The following is a 19,890-nucleotide window of genomic DNA, read 5'->3' on the forward strand; positions in this document are numbered from 1 at the left end:
AATAAAGGAATGAGGTACTCGCACTGGGATAGCAGCCACAGGACACCTAAATCTTTCAGAGAAAGATAATTTATTGCTCCATTATCAGAAGAAATGGACTTCCCACCTCACTCAGCCTTGAAGATGCCATCAAGATTAAGGTGACACTGACCAGACAGAATCCTGTGTTTGAATGGAATTTATGCATCATGTATGAGGTGTATGAATATGCAACGAGCTATTGTTTTTAAGGGTTAATCCTCTGTTAATGTGTGTCCTTTTTTGGGCTTATTTTGCCCAAGAAAGAGGTACCTGGACGTCTGTAGCTGTTTGTTTTTATTGTCTTGTATTGTCCTAATCCCAAGCGTTCAAATTTTTATTACTCTAATTATATTGCTATTTTCTATAACAATTTTATTACTATTAAACTTTTAAAATTCTAAAAATAAGTGATAGGTGGTTTTCACACTCTGCAGCCCAACTCCTCCCATCACTGCCCAGCCCACCAGCTTTGCCCCACCCCTGCCCAGGGAAAGCAGCTGTGCCTACAGGGAGCTGCTCTGGAGCGTGACAAAAACAGAATATGTGAAAAGTTGAAACTGCCTTTTTTAAAAAGAGCAGATCCACCAGCTCCACTGGGATTATGGAACAGGAGGAAGGACTATCCAAGGTCTGTACTCATTTCTCTCCCAGCAATGAATTAACGCATTGTAGATGCTCAAGTCCTTTGACTGCTCAGAGACAAGGACACTTTTATTATTATGCCTTTTAGTGAAAATTGAGGGAAAGTACCCATTAGGAACCTCAGTCTGTGCCTTGTCATCTGTTATTTTTTTTCTCCTTCAGTGTTAAGTAGCAGACTCACAGTTCCATTTGCTGCACTCTTGCTTTTTGTGTACTTAACACTTTTTCTTATTCCTTTTTACTACCTGTACTAATCAAGAGTTCATTTTGTGCCTGTGCCTCTTCTGACTTTGCCCTTTCACATCCTCATATTCCCCTCTTCTTACCCCACTTTTCTTTTAGTCCATTTTCTGTGACTTCCTTTTCACTGACATGCTTTTGAAAGCCGTAGGTGCAAGTACAATGTGTTGATCTTTCACTTTCACAGATTTTGGTTATTTCCAAGAAGGTATCTGCTGCTGCACCCTGTGGGTTTTGTTCTGCAGAAACTTTCCAAAAGCTCTCTGGTTTTTCCCAAAGCTTTTCTGATCCTGAACCTCAATAAGCAGCTATTTTCCCTTACTTTCCTGCAAAGCTGCAGGGGGATTTGGAAAATGCTACTGATGACCCTATTTTGTTTTCATGAAAGGATTGGTGTCATTTGGAATATGCACAATGTAATCAGGACGGTAACTTTTTTTTTAAAGAGCCTTGATAACAAGTTGAATTTTGCCCAAAATTGCAAGAGGACATATTACTCCCAGCCCTACTGGTGGATTACTGAGCAGCTGGGCCTGAGATTATCAGGAATTACTCCAGCAGCTCTCTTCCCAGCCAGCTGGATTTTTACTCAGGACCCAGAAGGAGAAGATTCATCCCAGGGCAAAAAGCTTCTGCCTCAGTCCAAGAGTAGCTGGCCAGCTCTTGCATGAAGTATTTGTGTACCACCAGAGGTGATTAGGTACACAATTAAACCTAGAAGTACTTTACTAAAAACACACAGTATTTGGTACATTAGGACCAAAACAAAAAAAAAAAAAAAACAACCTCTAACTATACCACAATTTAGGCTCGGTGTTTGGGCCAGAATACACTCAATATGCAAGCAAAACTTTGGAAAACTCATTCCACGTAACAGAAATCACAGCAAGAAAGGTTTGGTGTTGCAGTTCACTGATATCTCAGCCTACAGAAGTTTTCTGAGCATCACAGAAACTGAAGGTGTGAAATAAATGATTCAACACCAAAAGTAAAAGAGAAATTATATAGAACAGATAGTCAACAGTGTTCCTGCTGTGATCTGTATGTCCCAGAAACACATGACTACAGTTCTCTTAAGAAAGCTACAGCATATTTCCAAGAATTAAACCTATACCAGGCTATCAGGTGCCAGTGTCACACAGCCTGACCCACATCCCCAAGGCCAAACACAGCACTGTTGTAGTTATAGTGCAAGAGTTCTATTGTCATTATATTGCAAAGGTTCCATATTGCTAGAGTCTCGTACTTCCTTGAGGTTTCTTGTGGGTAGCTCCTCTAAGCACTGGCTCTTCTTTGTCCTCACAGCAGCCAACTGACTCCAGTTCCCCCTCAGCCAACCAATCCACTCTTTTATAACACTCTTCTTATTGGTTACAGCTGTGGCCTGTTAAAATCAGGCCTGCTCCTAAGCTTTAGTAATTGGTTCAGCTGCAACTCTTTAGGGGATAAGATTACATTCTATACCACCTTCATTTACCCATACTGTGTCCCCCTACACAGCACCACACTCCTCTGCTGGCCTTGGCCCACAACCAGGGAACTTGGAGCCACTGGTCTATACCAATGTCCATCTTCCCTACCTTAGTACTGCATACACAAATCCCAAATGAATCCTCTCACTGTGCTGGGGTTTTACAGGGAGGACCCTCCCTACAAATGCTGGCAGGGGTGTCCCACAGCAGGGCTGTCCCAAGGCATGACTCACGTGAGCAATCCTGCCCTGTGGAACACGTACAGCTCCCGACCCAGCCTGGACGGGCAGGAAGGGACGGCCCGAACAAAGCTCCGGATCAGCGGGAACTCGGGGACATGGTGTGGCACCAGGATGACACACAAGTCTCTGTCCTGAAAGACATTGGCAGGCAATAAAAGCATTCTCTAAGCCCTCTGAGGGGACAGACAGCCCTGAATGCAGGGTTTACACTGCACACCACCCAAGCACTGCTCTGCCTGGGCAGCACCAAGGAACTAACAGCTCAGAAATGGCTTCACTTTAAGCAAACTATGGGATGAACCTTCCTTACTACATCTGGTGATTCCATTGTGACATTTTATTTCAAAGACTGATTTTGTTGGATGGATAAATTACATAAATTTAAAATTTCTGGGTCAGCTCTCTCTAGGATCTTTCTTTGGTGGTAAGCAGTGTTTTTGAGTGTGCTGTTTCTTAGGCCCAAGACAGTGTCTCTGGTACCCAGGGCCTATCTCTAAGGCACACTGCCATACAGTTATTTGTTACATGACTTTACAACACTGGTGTGCATTAGAAAGTCTCAGAAAGTGGACTTTGCTACCCCAGAGTGATCACACAGGGCATGAGTGGGAAACAGCTGCTGCACTATGAATCCACACTGCCACAGTTCAGTCTGTAGGTAAATATTATGAATCTCCTTAATACCACTGTTTTATAGGTTTTAACTCCATCTCCTTTAATAAATTTTGCCGATTTTGTTTTTAATGCAAGTTCAGTCTGGATCTGTACATGGTTTTAAAGGAGTTGGAAGCATTTCTTTTTCTAAATCTGCATCTTAGAGAAGTCCCTATGGAACATAAACTAGGGAGACTATTTACAAGAGCACATAGTGGCAGGGAAATGCCTTCACAGTGACAGAGAACAAGTTTAGATTACATGGTACAGAAAAATTCTTCCCTGTGAGTGTGAGGAGGCCCTGGCACAGGCTGCCCAGAGAAGCTGTGGCTGCTCCATCACTGGAAGTGTCCAAGGCCAGGTTGGACAAGGCTTGGAGGAATCTGGTCTAGTGGAAGGTGTCCTGCCTATGGCAGGGGTGGAACTGGATGATCTTTAAGCTCCTTTCCAACCCAAACCATTCCAGGATTCTAGGATAAACAGAGGACTTAGGTATGCATTCCATGAAGTCCAGAAGCAGCCAAGGAGGGGAGTAGCTCAGCACAGGGTAACCAGGCCCAGCACACACATGTGGGGCAGACTCACTGGAGCAGTAGACCCCAATCCCCTGGCTGCCAGCTGCCCTGCTGTCCCACCACACAAAACCATTCCAACTTTCATTATACTCACTGGGAAAACGTTGAAAGCATACTGCAAAAAATCCAGTGACCTGCAACAAGAGCAAATATTAGCAAATAAAGCACATGTCAGAACGATCTGATACACTATGATATTGACATCCCTGCAAGTGCAGGAGCATTTATTCAGCTGATCAGAAAATTCCAACAGATCATCAATAACCAACTGCTGATGTTGCATGCTGCACAGCAATTTCTGACTTCTAGTGCTTAAAGCATCACTATTAACAAGAATAACCAGGATGTTTGACGTAACACATGAGGCTCCTCACTAAAAGGGTAGGGAGAGGAACTAACAAAACATTGGCTCCCATGTTGTTGACTCCAGCCTCTTCAGAAGCCATTCCTGGACTATCACAGCAGCATTAGTATATAGCAAATATTACTTCAGGTTACAAAGAGCTGTTGCTATGTTCTACAGTATTTTCAGTCAGCACCAAGGGCTCTGTGACTTTGCACTCAGGAAAGCCTGCCTGATGTGCTCTGACAGACTAACACGAACATCAATACTTAGAATTGTTTTTAAACACTTCTTTTCACTTCTCACCCACTGACTTAGAGCTGTCCCAGTCTCTTTTCCATGGTGACAGCAAATTGTGACATTTCAGTTTAAAAAGACTTGAGAAATCTCACCAAAGCCCTGCTGTTTCTCCCATGTCTAAGGCTATCAAAGAGCTCAAAAACCCAGTTATGCTGAAATTTCATAAAACAATTTTCCACCACACAAGATGTATATATTGGAGAAATTCATACAGATAACATGTTACCTTATAAATGCTGATAAATCCTCTTCTCCTTTCAGAACTGTAATTAGGCTCCCTTTAATTACCTCTTTCATAATATTACTTAAAAGAGAAATAATTTCTAATTGCAATATCTATGCCTGAATAAAAAAATTAAAGCTGCAAGTACAGATCAGGATTTGGGCATTATATATTATTCTATATAATACATAACTAAGACTAGTTAACAGAATAGCTAATCAGGGGAAAGGAAAATGCCAGTGCAACTGTACTGAATTGCAATTTTCTCTCAGGTATCCAGGACAGGAAGGCTGTCTCCTCCTGATACCCACCTTGGAATCCACACTGCTCCACAGGTAAAAAAAAAAAACAAACAACTGGGAGCACAGCATTGAATGATAAATACAGTGAGAAACATCTTGAACAGAAACAGCAAACAAAGCAAAGAGCTCAGGAGGCAAAAAAAACAAAAAAAAAAAAAAAAAAAAAAACCAACAGATCCTTAGGACAGGAAACCATGAGTGAGAACTCAAGAAGCCTACAGTGAGATTATTTACTGACATAAATCTCTAGCAAAGCTCTGAACTGCTGTTTCAATATAATGAAATCATTCCATAGCAAGCCCCTTGCCTCACTAATATTTCAATATAAATCTTTCTTATTCTGCAATAAATATCTTGCTCGCATTTTTACACTAGATTGTCCCTAAATTAACTGTTCTGGCACAGTCTCTCAGCAGTGCATCACACAGTTCTTATCACACATTAGTTGGTCAATGTTTCCAAGTACAACACAAATCTTTTATGTTGACTTCCTGCACTTCACTAATTAAACTAGTTCTTAACAAACTTGAGCCATATTTCTGGGTATATAATTTTGGAAATAGGTACATAAAAGGCAATGTCTTTGCTCTGTTTTGGTAGCCTTGTATATTTGCATTTGCAGCAGATTCAGTGCTCGATCCCCTTGGGTAGGTGCCCTTCTTAATCAAAAAACTGCTCAAGAAATAGAAACAGTTTAAGGAATTCTCATTTTTCCTCTCAGTGAAGTTTACTCTTACACTTCTTTTAAGCCAGAGTTCAGAAGTTGCTACTCACCAATGACTGAGCAGACATGTTTTTTCAAACTGTACATGTTCAACTGTACACATGTTCAGCTCATCTATCAAGTCCTTATCCTGATGCCTGCTGTCTGCAGATATGACATGGATTTGAAAGCATGGAAGATCCTGAGTGTGCTATCCCGTATCTTCCTATCTACCATCACATTGAAAAGGAAAAAAGTTCCTGGAGAAGTTTCTGCTGGTGTGGTTGAATATATTCAAGTGTGGAGAGAAATTTTAGAAAAAGAATCTAAACCTCATTTATAGCCCTATTCTAATCCATCAGGATCTAAGAGTGTGAGGTCAGCAGCAGCAATCAAAGAGAAAATCCCTTTGTCTCCCCCAGCTGTAGAGGATTCTAGAATACAGAATAACTTCTTTCAGTGACTGGAGACAGTGTTTAGAATGGGAAAATGTACCTGTAGAGCTAAGAACAGCTTTATTGCGCCATGCAATGAGATGACAACTACTGTAACATGTAGCTCCTCTTGCAGCTAGCCAGCTTCAGAGTGTCTCCATAGAAGGAAACATTAGCCTTTTTCCACAATCTCAACTCACATTTTTTCCAACAAAACTTAATTCTTCACATTTTGTTCCCATAGACCTGTCAGAGCTAGGAAGTTGCAAGTGGAGGTTGAAACATTATTACTGAAGATAAAAAAAACAGATAAGAAAGAGGTCAGAAAAAAATCCCATCTAACCACTGCAGGTGCTGTCACTTTCTGATTTGTCCTGAAAACATAACCTTGACAATGGTTATTAATGGGAAAGCAGTGACTCTTCCTCCATACTTACCTACTTTTATACTGCTCATCGATACAAAACAGACGGATACTGAAAACATTTGAAGCTCCTCCATTCACAGGATGCAAATCCCCCTCCTCACCAGTCTCCAGCAGAGGTGCTGCTGAGCCTTGAGAGTCTACCAGCGCTTCAGTCTGGGAAACGGTCACAGCTCCGTCTTTCTGCAACAATAACAGACAAGGGCTCCCTTACAGCACTTCAAATTGTTTTGATTAGTTAAGCCCCATCCTTCCTCTTCTCTCTGTCACTCTTTCTTCCCGCTCTGATGGCTGCTCATGGGGAGCTGGATGGGTAAACTCACCCTGACCAATAACTCTGACTGCCTCCCTCCAGACCCGTGCCCCACAGCAGAGGCACACCTGGGCCAGAGCAGAGGATGGGGCAGGAGGGAAACTCAGCAGTATTTGCTTGTCCTCATCTCTGCCAGCCTTGCTCTGTATCAGCTCTGAGAGCCAGCAGCACTGCTGGGTGTGTGCACAGCAGCACTGTGCAGCATTACCTGCACAGCTGCATCTGCACCAGGAACATGTTCCAAGTTTTGAGAAGAAACAGGCTCTGGCTGTTGACTTGTTTGGTTGCTTTCATCTTCATCTAAGTAAAAGAGAAGGTGCACAAGGTTTAATAATGTGAGCTTTACTCTCAGAATCACAGCAATAGCTGGAGTGGGCCAGGCTACCTCTATCAAAAGGTTTCATTTTAACAACAACAGTTAAAGCAGACCCTCCTACAGTTACCAGGCTAGAGCTTCATTAGACCATTTGATTTCAAAGCAAGAAACAAAAAAAACCCACCAAAATCCAAAATCAGACCTGTACAATGTAAAATTAGACCTGAACATTTGGAAGCATTTCCTAACTTGTGTTTATCCCTGTGTCAAATCTTTGCCCTATCTGAACTGAAAGACAGGAGTCAGTGTATTGACTGATATCTTAACTCCCATGTGTTGCTAATTTGCTTTCTGGTGATCACAAAGACAAGCAAGGGCTCTTGATTCTCAGATTAATTCTCCTAAAATAATTGTAATTCAGGTTAAATCCCAGCCAAACCAGAGCTCATAATGGTGCAGTAAGAGACCAGAAACAGGGATTATAATTCCTTTATAAATTTTACACAATAAACTGCTGAGGTGTAGGTGTTGCTGCTGAAGAAAACTCATCAAGCAAGGACACCCTTGCATTTGGAAAATTGAGTAACATTAAGGAAATAAAGGTTTCTGAGCTCCAAGAAGAACACAAAATAAGCTTCAGAGAACAACAGAATTCATCCCTTCTCCCTCTGAATTTTACCTTGGGACACTCACATAAGCTACATTCATAGACAGAAGCATTTCTTCACACAGTAATGGGCACTTTTTAAAAAAATACCTCAAAGGTTTAAAATAAGCAATTAGAAGAAAAAATTAGCCAGAAGCAATTAGAAAAAAAATCTTGTCTCAAAATCTGTTTCTCTGTCAATAAAAGAGGGCAGATGCAACATGCAGGGCAAGGAGAAATGCGGGGGTTAGGAATCGTGGATTCTCTGGGGGTATCACAGATGTGAGCCTTCACAGAAATGATCAAATGTCGTCTTGATTAACCAGCTCCATTTCTCATTACCAACAGCCTTGCAGGTGTCAGAAGTTAATTAATACAAGTCTCTTGTTGTCATGTAAATATTGATATGTTGTTCTGACTTCATACTAAAATGCAAATCCTTAATGGCTCCACCATCCACTCCTGTCAGACGTGGCTGCATTGCTGTTTACAGACACGCTGTACACGAGTGATGTGAAGAACTGCAATACTATCACTAAATCAAGTAAAGACCACAAACAAAGAAAATTAAAATAATTCTGTGATTGCTGGTTTGTTAGCTGAGGTACAGTCATCAGGATCAAGAAGCCAGTTCACCATGAGGCCTGATGAAAAGCCCTTGAATCATTCCCACTGCATCATGTTTTCTAGCAACTAATTCATGACACCATATAGAGTAACAACCAAATTACTGTAATTACCCTGAAACCTAAGTGGCATATCAGTACAGACTGTTGTATACTCTTTCATTATTATTCAGCATTACATTTTGAAAGGAAAAAAAATATCAACCTGTGGTCTCTACTTAAAGCTAAAGAGCTTGAAAAAATAACCTTTTTATATGTAGGAGCATAAAATTATGAAGGAATGCAGCTTACACTTTAAAATTTCCAAGCCTTCAGATTCCATAAAGCCAAGTCCAGATCTTCTATTGGTGTCAGGTCACTGAACCTGCTCTGTCCTCACAGCAGGACACCACCCACCAGCAAGTTCTCAATGCAGCCACTAAAGCAGCCTTCATGGAACGGGCAAGGCTTTGCAATACCCACAAATGCAAACCACATGGCACTAACACCACAACAGATTTGAAGGACACGGGCTGGCCTTCATGCTGGAAAGGCTTATCAACTCCTGAGATGCAACTCTTCTATTCTAAAATGTACAAAGCTACAACAAAAATTTTAACTACTATTTCATGATAACAGAATTAACGTTCCTGAGCAGTGAAGGGACAACTTTCAACTTTGCTATCAGGTTTCTCATGTAGTAATAGAAAAAGCCCTGTTATCAGAGATTCATTAAAATAACCTCTGTTTTTATGCTAGAACAGCTCATCCTTAAAGTAGCACCCTAATAAGTTGACATGGCCCATGAAAGCAGCTGTGAGATAGCTGCAAGGCATAGGAGGGACTTTTCACACCACAGATTTTTTCCTTTCCTGGGCAGCTGATTTGCTGTGACATTGAAGCCCCAAGAGAATTGTTTCTTGTGGCAAAATCTTCATAGCATAACAAGAGAGATTACTCTCCCTAAGCAGACTGAAGAAAGACTATTATAAGTTTTGTCTTACATTGTCGGTGGGAAAGGAAAAAAGGTGGGGAGTAGAAAGGTTTTAGTCTGTTTTTTTCCTTATTATTTTTCTCTTAATTGTGTTAATAAAGTTTTCTTTATACCCTTTAATGTTTGTGCCTGTTTGGCCCTCCTTCTCTTAATACTGATCTCTCAGCAAGAAAATAAGTAAATAAATTCTAGTAAGTGCACTGGCACTTAGCCAGCACTAGACCCACTACATAATTGGGGCATTGGCCAGGAAATCAAACAATTGGCAAGCCAAAACCTCTACAATCGTTAAGGATTAGCACTTAAGCTAACTGGAAATCTACAAATAATTATTTTTCCCCAGAGCTGTTCTTGTCATTCCAAATAAGGGGATACTACTACTTTAAGGAGTCTTACCTGAAGGCAACCCACAGGGTTGCAACTACCATCAAATCTAATGAAGTTTTTAAATGAAGAGAGAAAAGAAGGGAGATAGATTTACAGAACTGCTAACCATGCTGCTTAAAACATTTCTAAAAAGCACACAGATGTCAGATTCTGAACAGAACAGCTTATGCTAAGTTTTAACATTTAGAAAAAGTTCCATAGATTTCCTAAAATTATTAAAAAAACACATAACAGCTGTACTGTCAAACCCTGTAACCACATTCTCACTGAAAAGCTCAGCAGCACAGAAATTGCCAGAAAACAGAGACCTACAATTTGCAGGCTCTGGAGAAGGGAGAGGACACCAGGACAGGAGCAGCCCTGGGATGGGTAAGGCTGGGAGAGAGCCCTGATGGTTGGTCACCTTGCCCAAGCCTCTGCTCAAGCAGGGTCACCCAGGACTGGGCTCTGGCTCCTAAGTCATCTCTCTCCCTCCTCAGTCTCATTCCTCCTCCTACCCACATCTGTCACCTCTTCTGAGCTAATACTCCTGGAGCTGCAGGAGCACAGGATCAAACAGGACACAGGCAGCTTCCTCCATCTCCCATGTGCAAGATGCTTCCTTGCAGGGGAGGGGAAGTCCACAGGAGCAGCTACAAGACCCATTTCTCTCCCTTTTTTGTTCTGTGACTGCCAGCTTTGAGGTACCAGCTGGTGACAGCCCTGCAGCTCCCTGGTTGCCTTTTTTGCCTGCTGCTTTGTGTTCAGAAAAGCAGATACATAACCTAGTGGTGGAAGTGTTTTATTCCACTACTGATAATTAGTAGATAGCAAGATGCAACCCTTCTGCACAAAATGCCCTTTGACACTGAAAAATAAAGACAACAACTGTAAATCATTTACATGACACTTCTGTTCTACAAACAGGTGACATATTTGTGCTACTGGTTTTTATCACTCACAGGAAGCAGCTAGCACATGTGTTGCTATATTGGGCCCAATATAAAAGCAGAATAAAGAGACAGTCTCTGATCTCCCAAAATCTTGTAACCCAGGAGACTGCAAACAATGAGCAACGAGCAGAAGCTGAACCACAAGGAAAAAAGATGACATAAGTCAACAGGACAACATAACAGGCACAGTTAGGCCAGCTGCTCAGCTACCAACAGACCTCACTTCACCACCAGATTTTACAATCTCATCTTCCTTTAACAGCACAACTGTGTCTGATAGACAGTATACAAACCAGGCATCCTACTTCAAGACCAGGGATGTTAATTTGTGTTTTCTTCCTAGCAAACCTATACATCCTTTTCCAACCTTCTGCAAAACCTACTCAGAAGCTAGACACGAACACACCTTGTATTTGTTTAGCAATATTTAGAACATAGATACCTCCTTGAACACTTGGCTTCCGTGGCACTTCGAGAATATCCTCAGGATGTGGTTTACAGAGTCCATGGAAAGGCCCTAAGTCAAAACACTCTTGTAACAAGGAGATGTTCACATCAGAACATAAGCTCATGAATCCTACTGCAGTGCCACCAACCTGGAAGATAAAAGCCATGTCACAAACCTGCCATGCTAGGAAAGCACAAAAAAACTGAACAAAAAATTTCTGAAACATCAACTTTTATGTTCCATCTCTGTGGAATGACTGTATAATGAAAAACTATAAAGGAATTATTTCAGCAAAAATTAAAGATCTGCTTTTATTTTTTTTTTTTCCTTGTAACATAGGTACTAGGACCTCCACAGTACATGTTCAAATTCCTTTTTTAGCTATGACTTGCAAGAGTGTTAGGCTTATATATATAGGCCAAATAATGACCTGGAGTTTCAGTAAAATATTTGCTATGGCAAATACACAACATACTTCCAAAAACAATTTTGTTTAAAGTTACAGTGCAGCTAAGTAGAACCTCATTCGGTTACCTGTAATAGCTGGCTCATTACTGGACACTGATTTGGACCCAAATTGGGGTCAAACTGAAGGGTGTATTTAATTCTCCTAAGAAATTAACTCTGTATAATATAAGGAGTACCTAATGCAGTATCTATTTGCAGCACTTGTAAGCCGCAAATATTTCTGTGTTCTGAAAAAAAACCAAGAACTAGTCTTAAAACCCAAATGCTCTGGCAGACATGAAAGTGATGGGATCCCTGCAATGCTGGCACCCATGGTACTCTGCATGCCTGATTGCTGCTGGAGTTCTCAGCAAGCTGCAGCCCTCAGCATGACACACACTAGGATCAGAGAGAACTGGCATGCTGCAGAGCTTCTGGCTTTAACTGGGACAAATCTAGAAGAAGGAAGCTCTTAAATTTTTTGTAGTGTATGCAACTTTCTGGTGAAACACATTATCAAAACACATTTTTGTTCCTCCTCAATGCACATAATGAAAGCCTTTATAAACCTAATGAAAACTCACATGCTGGATTTGTACAGCTGTTTTATCAAGCCATCAGCACATCAATAAAGACTTGAAAAAGTGTGACGTTTAATTTTTCTGCCCTCACACAACAAGTGATTGTTTGTTTGCCTTGTTTGCGTAACCAACAAAGCTGGGGTGCCACAGTTGCCTGGCTGCTGTGCAATTTCAGGCCCAAGGCTCAGCAGAGGCTGATTAACCAATCCATCTACCATATGTGCAAAAAGAGGCTGCCAGCTTCCTTCTCCACAGGGGAAGCTGGCATCCATCATGGTCTGTGTGGAGGTGCTTTCCCAGCCCGCCGTGGCAGTGGCAGCTGGGATAAACTGGGGCTTGGAACACCTTTTGGTGGTCTCACATTGAGCTCTGAACGTGCCACTGGAATGTCTTATTTATAGCAACAGCCCTCTGCAATGTGCCATTACACTAATGGTGCATTGTTTCCCATTTGGCTCCCAATGGCAGTGATTACATGTTGCAATTTTATAAAACCATTTGCCACAAAAAGCAGATTTGGGGAATTAAGGAGGTTATATTGCCTATCAGTTTGCACTACCATGCACAATTATCAACACATGAAAATCAGGAATTTTCAGTAGGATCACTATTACCATTTCTTTCTTATTTAAATTAATTCCTGGGTTTGTCTACATTTCAGCAAAAATTCATTTGAACCAAGAGAAAGAAAAATTATCTACAGGACTTTAAAACTGTGAAAGAATTACTGGCTACTCATTTTCACATGCAATATTAGCTGTCATTGGGAATGAAAACAGGTCAGCTATAATGCAAATGTCTAAAATGACAACATGGCTTCATCAAGACAGCCTGTCCAAATTACTTGAAAATTACTGGGAATTGCTGCTTCATTTCTGAACTGGAAACATCACTCCTGAGGACAGACACAAACTACATTGAGAAGGGCACTCACTGTGAGGGTATAGAGCATGAATTCTACTTTTAACAGGTGGGCTGCTGTTTTTGTCCCCTGAGCTAGAGTGGCTGTCACACAGGACATCACTGAAGCTATGATCAGACAAAATCAGAGGTCATGGCAGACTGACCTCACAAACAGCTGCCTGATTTTCTTCACCTTCACGTTCTATGAGATCAACAAGGAGATATTCACCATAGGTTTCCTTCAGAGTCTCACTTTGAGGTGTCCAGATTAGCATGAGATCATCATAATCTTCCAGCCTACAAAAAAAGAGATCAGGTAATGTCCTATGGCTCTGCCATTAACAGGCCCTGCTACTTCTGCTCCACTCCATTAATATATGGAAAAATATTACAAATACTTGTTCCAAAGCCTGCACCCACAAATCACTTCACCTAGGACACATTCCCAGTGCACACTAAAGTGGGAGTCTCAGCACCAGAGACAGATCCACACCCAACAGCCAGCAGGACCCACCAAAATCTGCACTGCTCAGTGGAGATGCTTCTCTTGCCCTAAGAAAATATACGAGAATCTCAGTTCAAGATTCTCCTGCCTCACTCTCCTACAACTGTAGTGGAGCACTCACACAGGTCCCAACCTACATAGATTTTTATTTAAACAGGCAACAGAGACTCTTTCCCACTAGGCTGCTATTTATAGCCAGGGTCAATGTAACTCTGAATGAGAAAATCCAGCTCTTTTACCAGAACAGTGGCACAATTCCTGAGTCACCCATGCTGAGACTATGGCACAAAGGTGGGTGGCAAACCAGCTTTAGCACTCAACTGCTATCAATAACATGAAGCCACTTGTATTTATCTCTCAATAAAACGCCAGAATTGAGTGGTGCAAACAAAAGCGGCAGAGAGGAAACTTCGCCAGCGTTGGGCTGCCAAAAGGAACGACTGCAACAAACTGCAGGGGAAGCCCTCCCTGCTCCGGGCCGGGAGCAGGCAGCTACCTGGGCTATCACACCGACACCCCAGGAACACTCGGAGAGGCGGCACCGGGGCTGTGGGAGCCCCGCGCGGTCTCTGCCGCCACCCGGCGGCCCCGCCAGGCACGGGCAGCGGCTGCTCCGCTTGCTCAGGATGCTCAAACCTCCTCCTCCTCCTGCACGGGAACCGCGACCGGCCCGCGGCGCTTCCCTCCTTGTCAGGGATGCACAAACGTGCTGCGCCAGGGAGAACCGGGAACTTCGGAGCCTCCCGGGGTTTTGGGGGAAATTCCTGCTGTGTTCCAAGGTCCCACTGGGTCCCCCATGCCTGTATGTGATACCGGTAAAGTTGGAGATCATTGCTCCACACAGGCAGGAACCCAGAAACAATAAACAGATTGTCAGTGCTACTCTTTATGTGTGTCTGGATTTGGAAGGAGCCTTAAAGAAAACACAGCTGGGCAAAAGAGGTTCTGTTTCTCGTTGTATCAAACACTGTCCAAGTTCCTAAGCACTGCCTGACTCCAGCACAGGAGAGGGGATCAGGGGGTCTCTGGATGCTTTTGCTGCTCCTGCACACCAGAATGGATGTGAGCCCTGGGTACAACCACCTTTGTAACCAAGGCTAGGGACCTCTTGGATTCTAACCTTGTTCCTGCTTCTTTTTTCCCCCCTCAACTAAAATGAAGCTCTGGCAACAATGAAAACTCCATAAAAACTTACAGTACGTCATTCCTTACCCCTCAAGCCAAAATAGTTACCCTCATCTCCTTCACAGGAAGTACGCCAAGGGAAAATCTGCAGGGAGGTTTTCTATTATCAGAACATCACCACCTCAGCACAATTAATTAGTTCAGCAAATCTGTTAATAAGCTCTCAAACCTCAAAAAAACAAACAAAGAAGGGTAACAGAAGACTGTGTCCTAATTGAACCCTGTTATTTCATGGAGTCCATAACAGACACACACCCCCTTCAAGTGGAACATTGTGCCAATTGTTTTGAGTGCCCTGTGTCATGCTGCTCTGTGGGACACAAGACAAGATCACACACAAAGGTGCAGATGCCCATTCCTGAAGACTGACCCTGTGACAGTCAATGGACTCTGCACACACCCATTCATCTCCCTGCACACTACTCTGTAGGAACACAACCATTTCAACTTGTTAATTCTGCTTTTAGTATCTTCCACCACTACCACAATATTTAACAAAGTAAAGAAACCCTCCAAACCTCAGTAAGCTTTCCAATATAAAAATGCCACTAAATCCCTCTACTGTGAGTGCAAACACAGAGCTGAAGATTTGACTCTTGCCTACAGGGCATAAACCCAAAAATGGCAGGATCTAGACAAGACACCAGCAAGAACCTTAAACATCAAAGTTTAGTGGGCTGCATTCTGACACATTTTCACATTATAGAGGCCAGATAGAGAGCAAGTTCGAAATCGATGGTTAAACGAAGTATCAGTTTACAGCTGCTTTTCACCCTCTGTAAGCAGGGGAAGAGGGACAGAGATTAGGCTAATCTCCTCTCACTGCCCCAGAACATGTTGCTAGGCAGGTGGCTGCAGACAACATCCACAGAGGAGTCTCTAAGGGCTCCCACTGACTGTTACTATGGATGCCAGTGAAGCACAGGGTGAATGCAGAGAGAAGGGAAAGGCAGAGCTCCTTCTGCAAACAGAAATTAGCCTTACCTGTTATCCACTGATGGGCAATGCTGAAGTATGAATTTTGTACCACCACTGTGTAATTTCAGAGGCAAACTGGTTTCCCAGTTAATTTTCTATTAATACCAAAGCTAAAGCAATTTTTACTTTTTATAACAAACTACCAAAATCCCAGACAAGATGGCAGCTCTTATCAGGAATATTGCTATTCTTAAGTGACACTTCCAGTCATGCAAAAGAATATTTCAATTGACAATATCCAGTGACCACAAAAAAAAATTAGCTTAAACTGAAAAAAAAAAAAAGGACAAACGTGATAATCAGAACCAAGACATATGGAAAGATTTTTAATCTTCAGGCATTAACTCACCTACTGATGCCTTCTCTATATAAAAGTCTATTCACTTACAGGTGATCCACAACTCAAAAGAAAAAAAGAAACACTCAAAAATACTAACAATTGTACATCTAGTTAGTATGAGAGAGATTTTTAACATATTGAAGTATCCAGAGCTACAGCAGGAGGATGTGAAGTGGCAAAGGTCAGTCCTCAGGCCTTCTTCTTAAAATGCTCAAAAATTGAGCAACAGGAGGAACGCAAGCTGCAGATTTGCTTCAGACCCATGTGGTAAAATTTAATACATGCAATAAAACACCTCTCAGAGACAGGCTCCTGTCAGAATGCAGCCCAAGCTGGCAGCATGAACCAGCCCATAAATAAATGGTGTGGGGCTTTTCCAATCAGACACATTCAACGTGGCATCACCATTTGCAGGGCACTGGTCAGTACAGACTCCCCCCAAATCCATACCATGTGCTGAGTCTCTAAGGAACACCCTTCTCCCTAAACTTCAGTCTCTACTGCAGGCATCAGAAACGCTAATTTAATCACCACTCTGCTACCTAGCCACAAAGCAACACTTACATTTACTACCGGTAAAAACTCCAGAATAAATCAGTTAAATCAAACTACTGCTGCATAAACCATTACCCTACCAGCGGTTTTCCCACAGTGAAGAGGACAACAAGTAACTCAAAATTTGATGGATACATGTTCTATTTCAACCACACCACAAGGAAGCATCTCCACAGCAACAACAGGAAAAGCTCCAGGCCCTTGGGTCAGAAAGCTGGCATTTCTCATGTCCTGGACACAACACTGGCACAGGCAGAAGGCACATGGCAGGAAAAACCAAGAGTGGCAACAGCAGTCTAGTTCTGCCAGCAGATCACAGAACAAACAGATCTGCCAGCAGATCACTAACAAAAAATAGTCTTCCTACATAGCTAACTAGCATTCAAAAAAATACATCTTGTGATGAAATAGAATAAAACCAGCATAATCCTAGAACTACCTAGTTTGGTTATCACAGAAAACTGTCACCAGCTGGGGGCTAAGTACAAATCATAAATGGGATGGGACTGCTGGGAACATGCCTTGAGCTGTTTTATTTTCCACCATCAGTATCGTTACATGGTTATGACAATGGGAGGATGCTGTCAGCTCACATCTCAGGCAGCAGACAAAGAATGTCACGACTTTCTTTAAAAGTTTTTTTACCAATCACACAAAGCAAAAGCATACTGACAGTAGTGCTATCCAATCACCATAAGCACACATTCCTTGGTTAAAACAATGCTCGAGAGCATTGTTTTAGAGCAGCCAAGCTCAGCTACTGATGCTGCAAACCAAAGAAGGAAAATGCTTCAGTTTCCCCCAGCCAGATGTGCTCAGGGAAGCAGGATCAGGGAGCTGTGTTACCTTGCTTGGCGCACATACAGCTGTGGGTGCCAACGATGCCTCGGGCATGCCAGCAAGGTGAAACGTCTCTCTACATGTGAGAGTGGAGCAGGTACAATTCTTTCAAAGACATCCCCCAGGTCCAGCTCTGAATGGCTAAAACCTGTCGGGGCAACAGAGAAACTTCATTATGCAAGCTTTTAATTAGCAACAAAAATGTCTGAGGAAAATGGAATGTGAAACTTAAACCACAGATCGTAAAATGCCCCAAGTCTTTTAAGTTAGGCAATGAGGCTGAAATGACAGCAGCATAAATGTGTGAGAATCATCACCAAAGTCAACTAATTAACCCAGCATTCCAAACCTGAATAAGCTTCAAAGCAATCAGAAATTGGTAGGAAACAATCCCACTAAGAGTAATACAGCAAATTCTCTATGCCTGTGGAGAGTCTCTGTCAGGACTCACAATGCTGAAGGAAAGCTGATGTTGGTTGACAGGGTGGATTTGACAAAACCCTTAATTCAAGCCCTGTTTTCTGTAGTTGACACACCACTACAGTCTTTTAGTGTGACTTGGAACCAATATCTCTGGAAGCCACCATATCAGAAAAGTTCTATCTTCCTTTTCAGCTCAATCAAGTGCATGCTTGGTTTATCAGTCAGAATTCAGGACCAAAACTCCAAAATTCCACATCTGGTGCTACTCTCTGCTTAACATGTGTATTCCCTACCTTTGTACTTCTGTTCTAGAGGAAATAATCTGAGTTTCCTTCTATGTCTCCAGCAGCCCCTCTGAGTCTCACCAAAGCGTTCTCTTCCAATCTGCACTGGCATGGCTAAGTAAGAGAAAGTGCCCAATTTCAAGTCTCTTGGCTCTATTCAAACAGAAATCTCCACAAAACTTGCAGGTATTGATTTTTGAGCTCTTTATTCCTTCCTGATGTCCTGTTTCTGGCAAATTTAAAGATTGCATGGAATGGACAGAATGCTGAATGGCTGCTAGAGTGAGCATGGAACCTCTTACACATGGGATCTTCACAAGAAGATACTTTTAGATGATGGTTTTCACATGTCTAGAAACTGATAACTCTTCTTAGTATTAAAAAAAGAACACCACAACAAGTTCTCAGTGTGCATTAATTAGGTAGGCAATAGCTCTCACTTCAAGAATAAAACAGTTTTAAGCTCTTACCTAGCCTCTTCTCAGCTGGTATAAAGAGAAGTATAAACTGCAGATCTGGTAGTAAGATGAAAGCTTTCCTGGACAAATAAACATATTCAGTCTTTCATTATTACACTCAATGAACAGGCAGCAACTAGCTTTTTCAATATATACTTTTTCTTTTCTCTCCAGTGTCTCTAACCTTCCTTCATAAGTCCCACGTGGCTCAACAATTTAAACATTTCTGACAATATAATGTGAAATTTATCTGGGTAACTTTGACTGGCTTTTCCTACCTTACTTCTTTCAAATTTCCCAATCTTTAGATTTCAAACATCCTCTTTTTTACGGCAGTTTCCCAGTGGTGAAATATTTAAGATATCAGACCTCTGTTGGCAGATCTCTGATGGGGCATCTGAATGAGACTGCTTGGCTTGATAGATGATTTGGCAGCAGGAGAGGACAAGGTTACACAAGGAACTCACCTGACAATTTCTTGGGAACATCCAGCTGCATAACCTTCCTTTGCCACAAAGAGATGCACAAAGAGCGTGTTCAAAGGCTGCAAAACAAGAAGTGAAAGTCTACACACCATGTAGAAACTCATGCTTATTCCATGAGCCCAAGCATTAGTACACATAGGCATGTCCAACATACATGATCTGCACTCAAGGAGCAGCAAAATACCCATAAGTGACTTCACAGCATGTGTGGATCAAGTTATGTGATTAAAGTGCTTTATATAATTTTGTGCTTCTGCAACATTATTTCTTTCTACTCAGTTTACTATTGTTTACTAGAATGTACACTGTACATTTCATATTGAACAGTATTAATTCTTAACTGACAACATTCAACCACATTAAACATTCAACATGTGTCTGACATTCTTTTAAAGTTCAAAAAAACTCAAACCAAAAGCTCACCTGCTTCTCATAATCCTCATAATTTAAAGGTTTTCCTTTAAAGGTAGTAAGAAAAATTAGATATGTTAAGATGACATCATTAGACACACAAATACCAGGCAGAAACAGGGCAGACTAACAGACACCTTTATCTTGTGCACCTCCAGTAAACATGGAAAAACCCTGTGCTGGAATGGCAAGGGCTATTAAATCAGCTGCTCTCTAGCATATTAATTACAAGTGCTGGGTCAGTGAAGGTATGCCTGTAGATAAAAATACTTTAAATGG

At 41.9% G+C, this 19,890-nt stretch overlaps 1 protein-coding gene across 1 annotated transcript in view; it reads right to left on the reverse strand.

Moving 5' to 3' along the window:
* Positions 1-19,890, reverse strand: part of CFAP61 (cilia and flagella associated protein 61) — an 86,222-nt gene that overhangs the window by 64,004 nt on the left and 2,328 nt on the right. The window contains exons 3-11 of the mRNA XM_058802222.1: positions 19,183-19,259; positions 18,728-18,795; positions 17,557-17,698; positions 13,312-13,444; positions 11,211-11,364; positions 7,097-7,188; positions 6,589-6,758; positions 3,941-3,980; positions 2,609-2,748 (exon numbers count right to left, since the gene is read on the reverse strand). Of these exons, the coding sequence (XP_058658205.1) occupies positions 2,609-2,748; positions 3,941-3,980; positions 6,589-6,758; positions 7,097-7,188; positions 11,211-11,364; positions 13,312-13,444; positions 17,557-17,698; positions 18,728-18,795; positions 19,183-19,259 (1,016 nt within the window). The remainder of the gene's footprint in view (positions 1-2,608; positions 2,749-3,940; positions 3,981-6,588; positions 6,759-7,096; positions 7,189-11,210; positions 11,365-13,311; positions 13,445-17,556; positions 17,699-18,727; positions 18,796-19,182; positions 19,260-19,890) is intronic.

Source organism: Ammospiza caudacuta, chromosome 3 (assembly GCF_027887145.1).
Source record: "Ammospiza caudacuta isolate bAmmCau1 chromosome 3, bAmmCau1.pri, whole genome shotgun sequence".
NCBI classification, from domain to species: Eukaryota; Metazoa; Chordata; class Aves; order Passeriformes; family Passerellidae; genus Ammospiza; species Ammospiza caudacuta.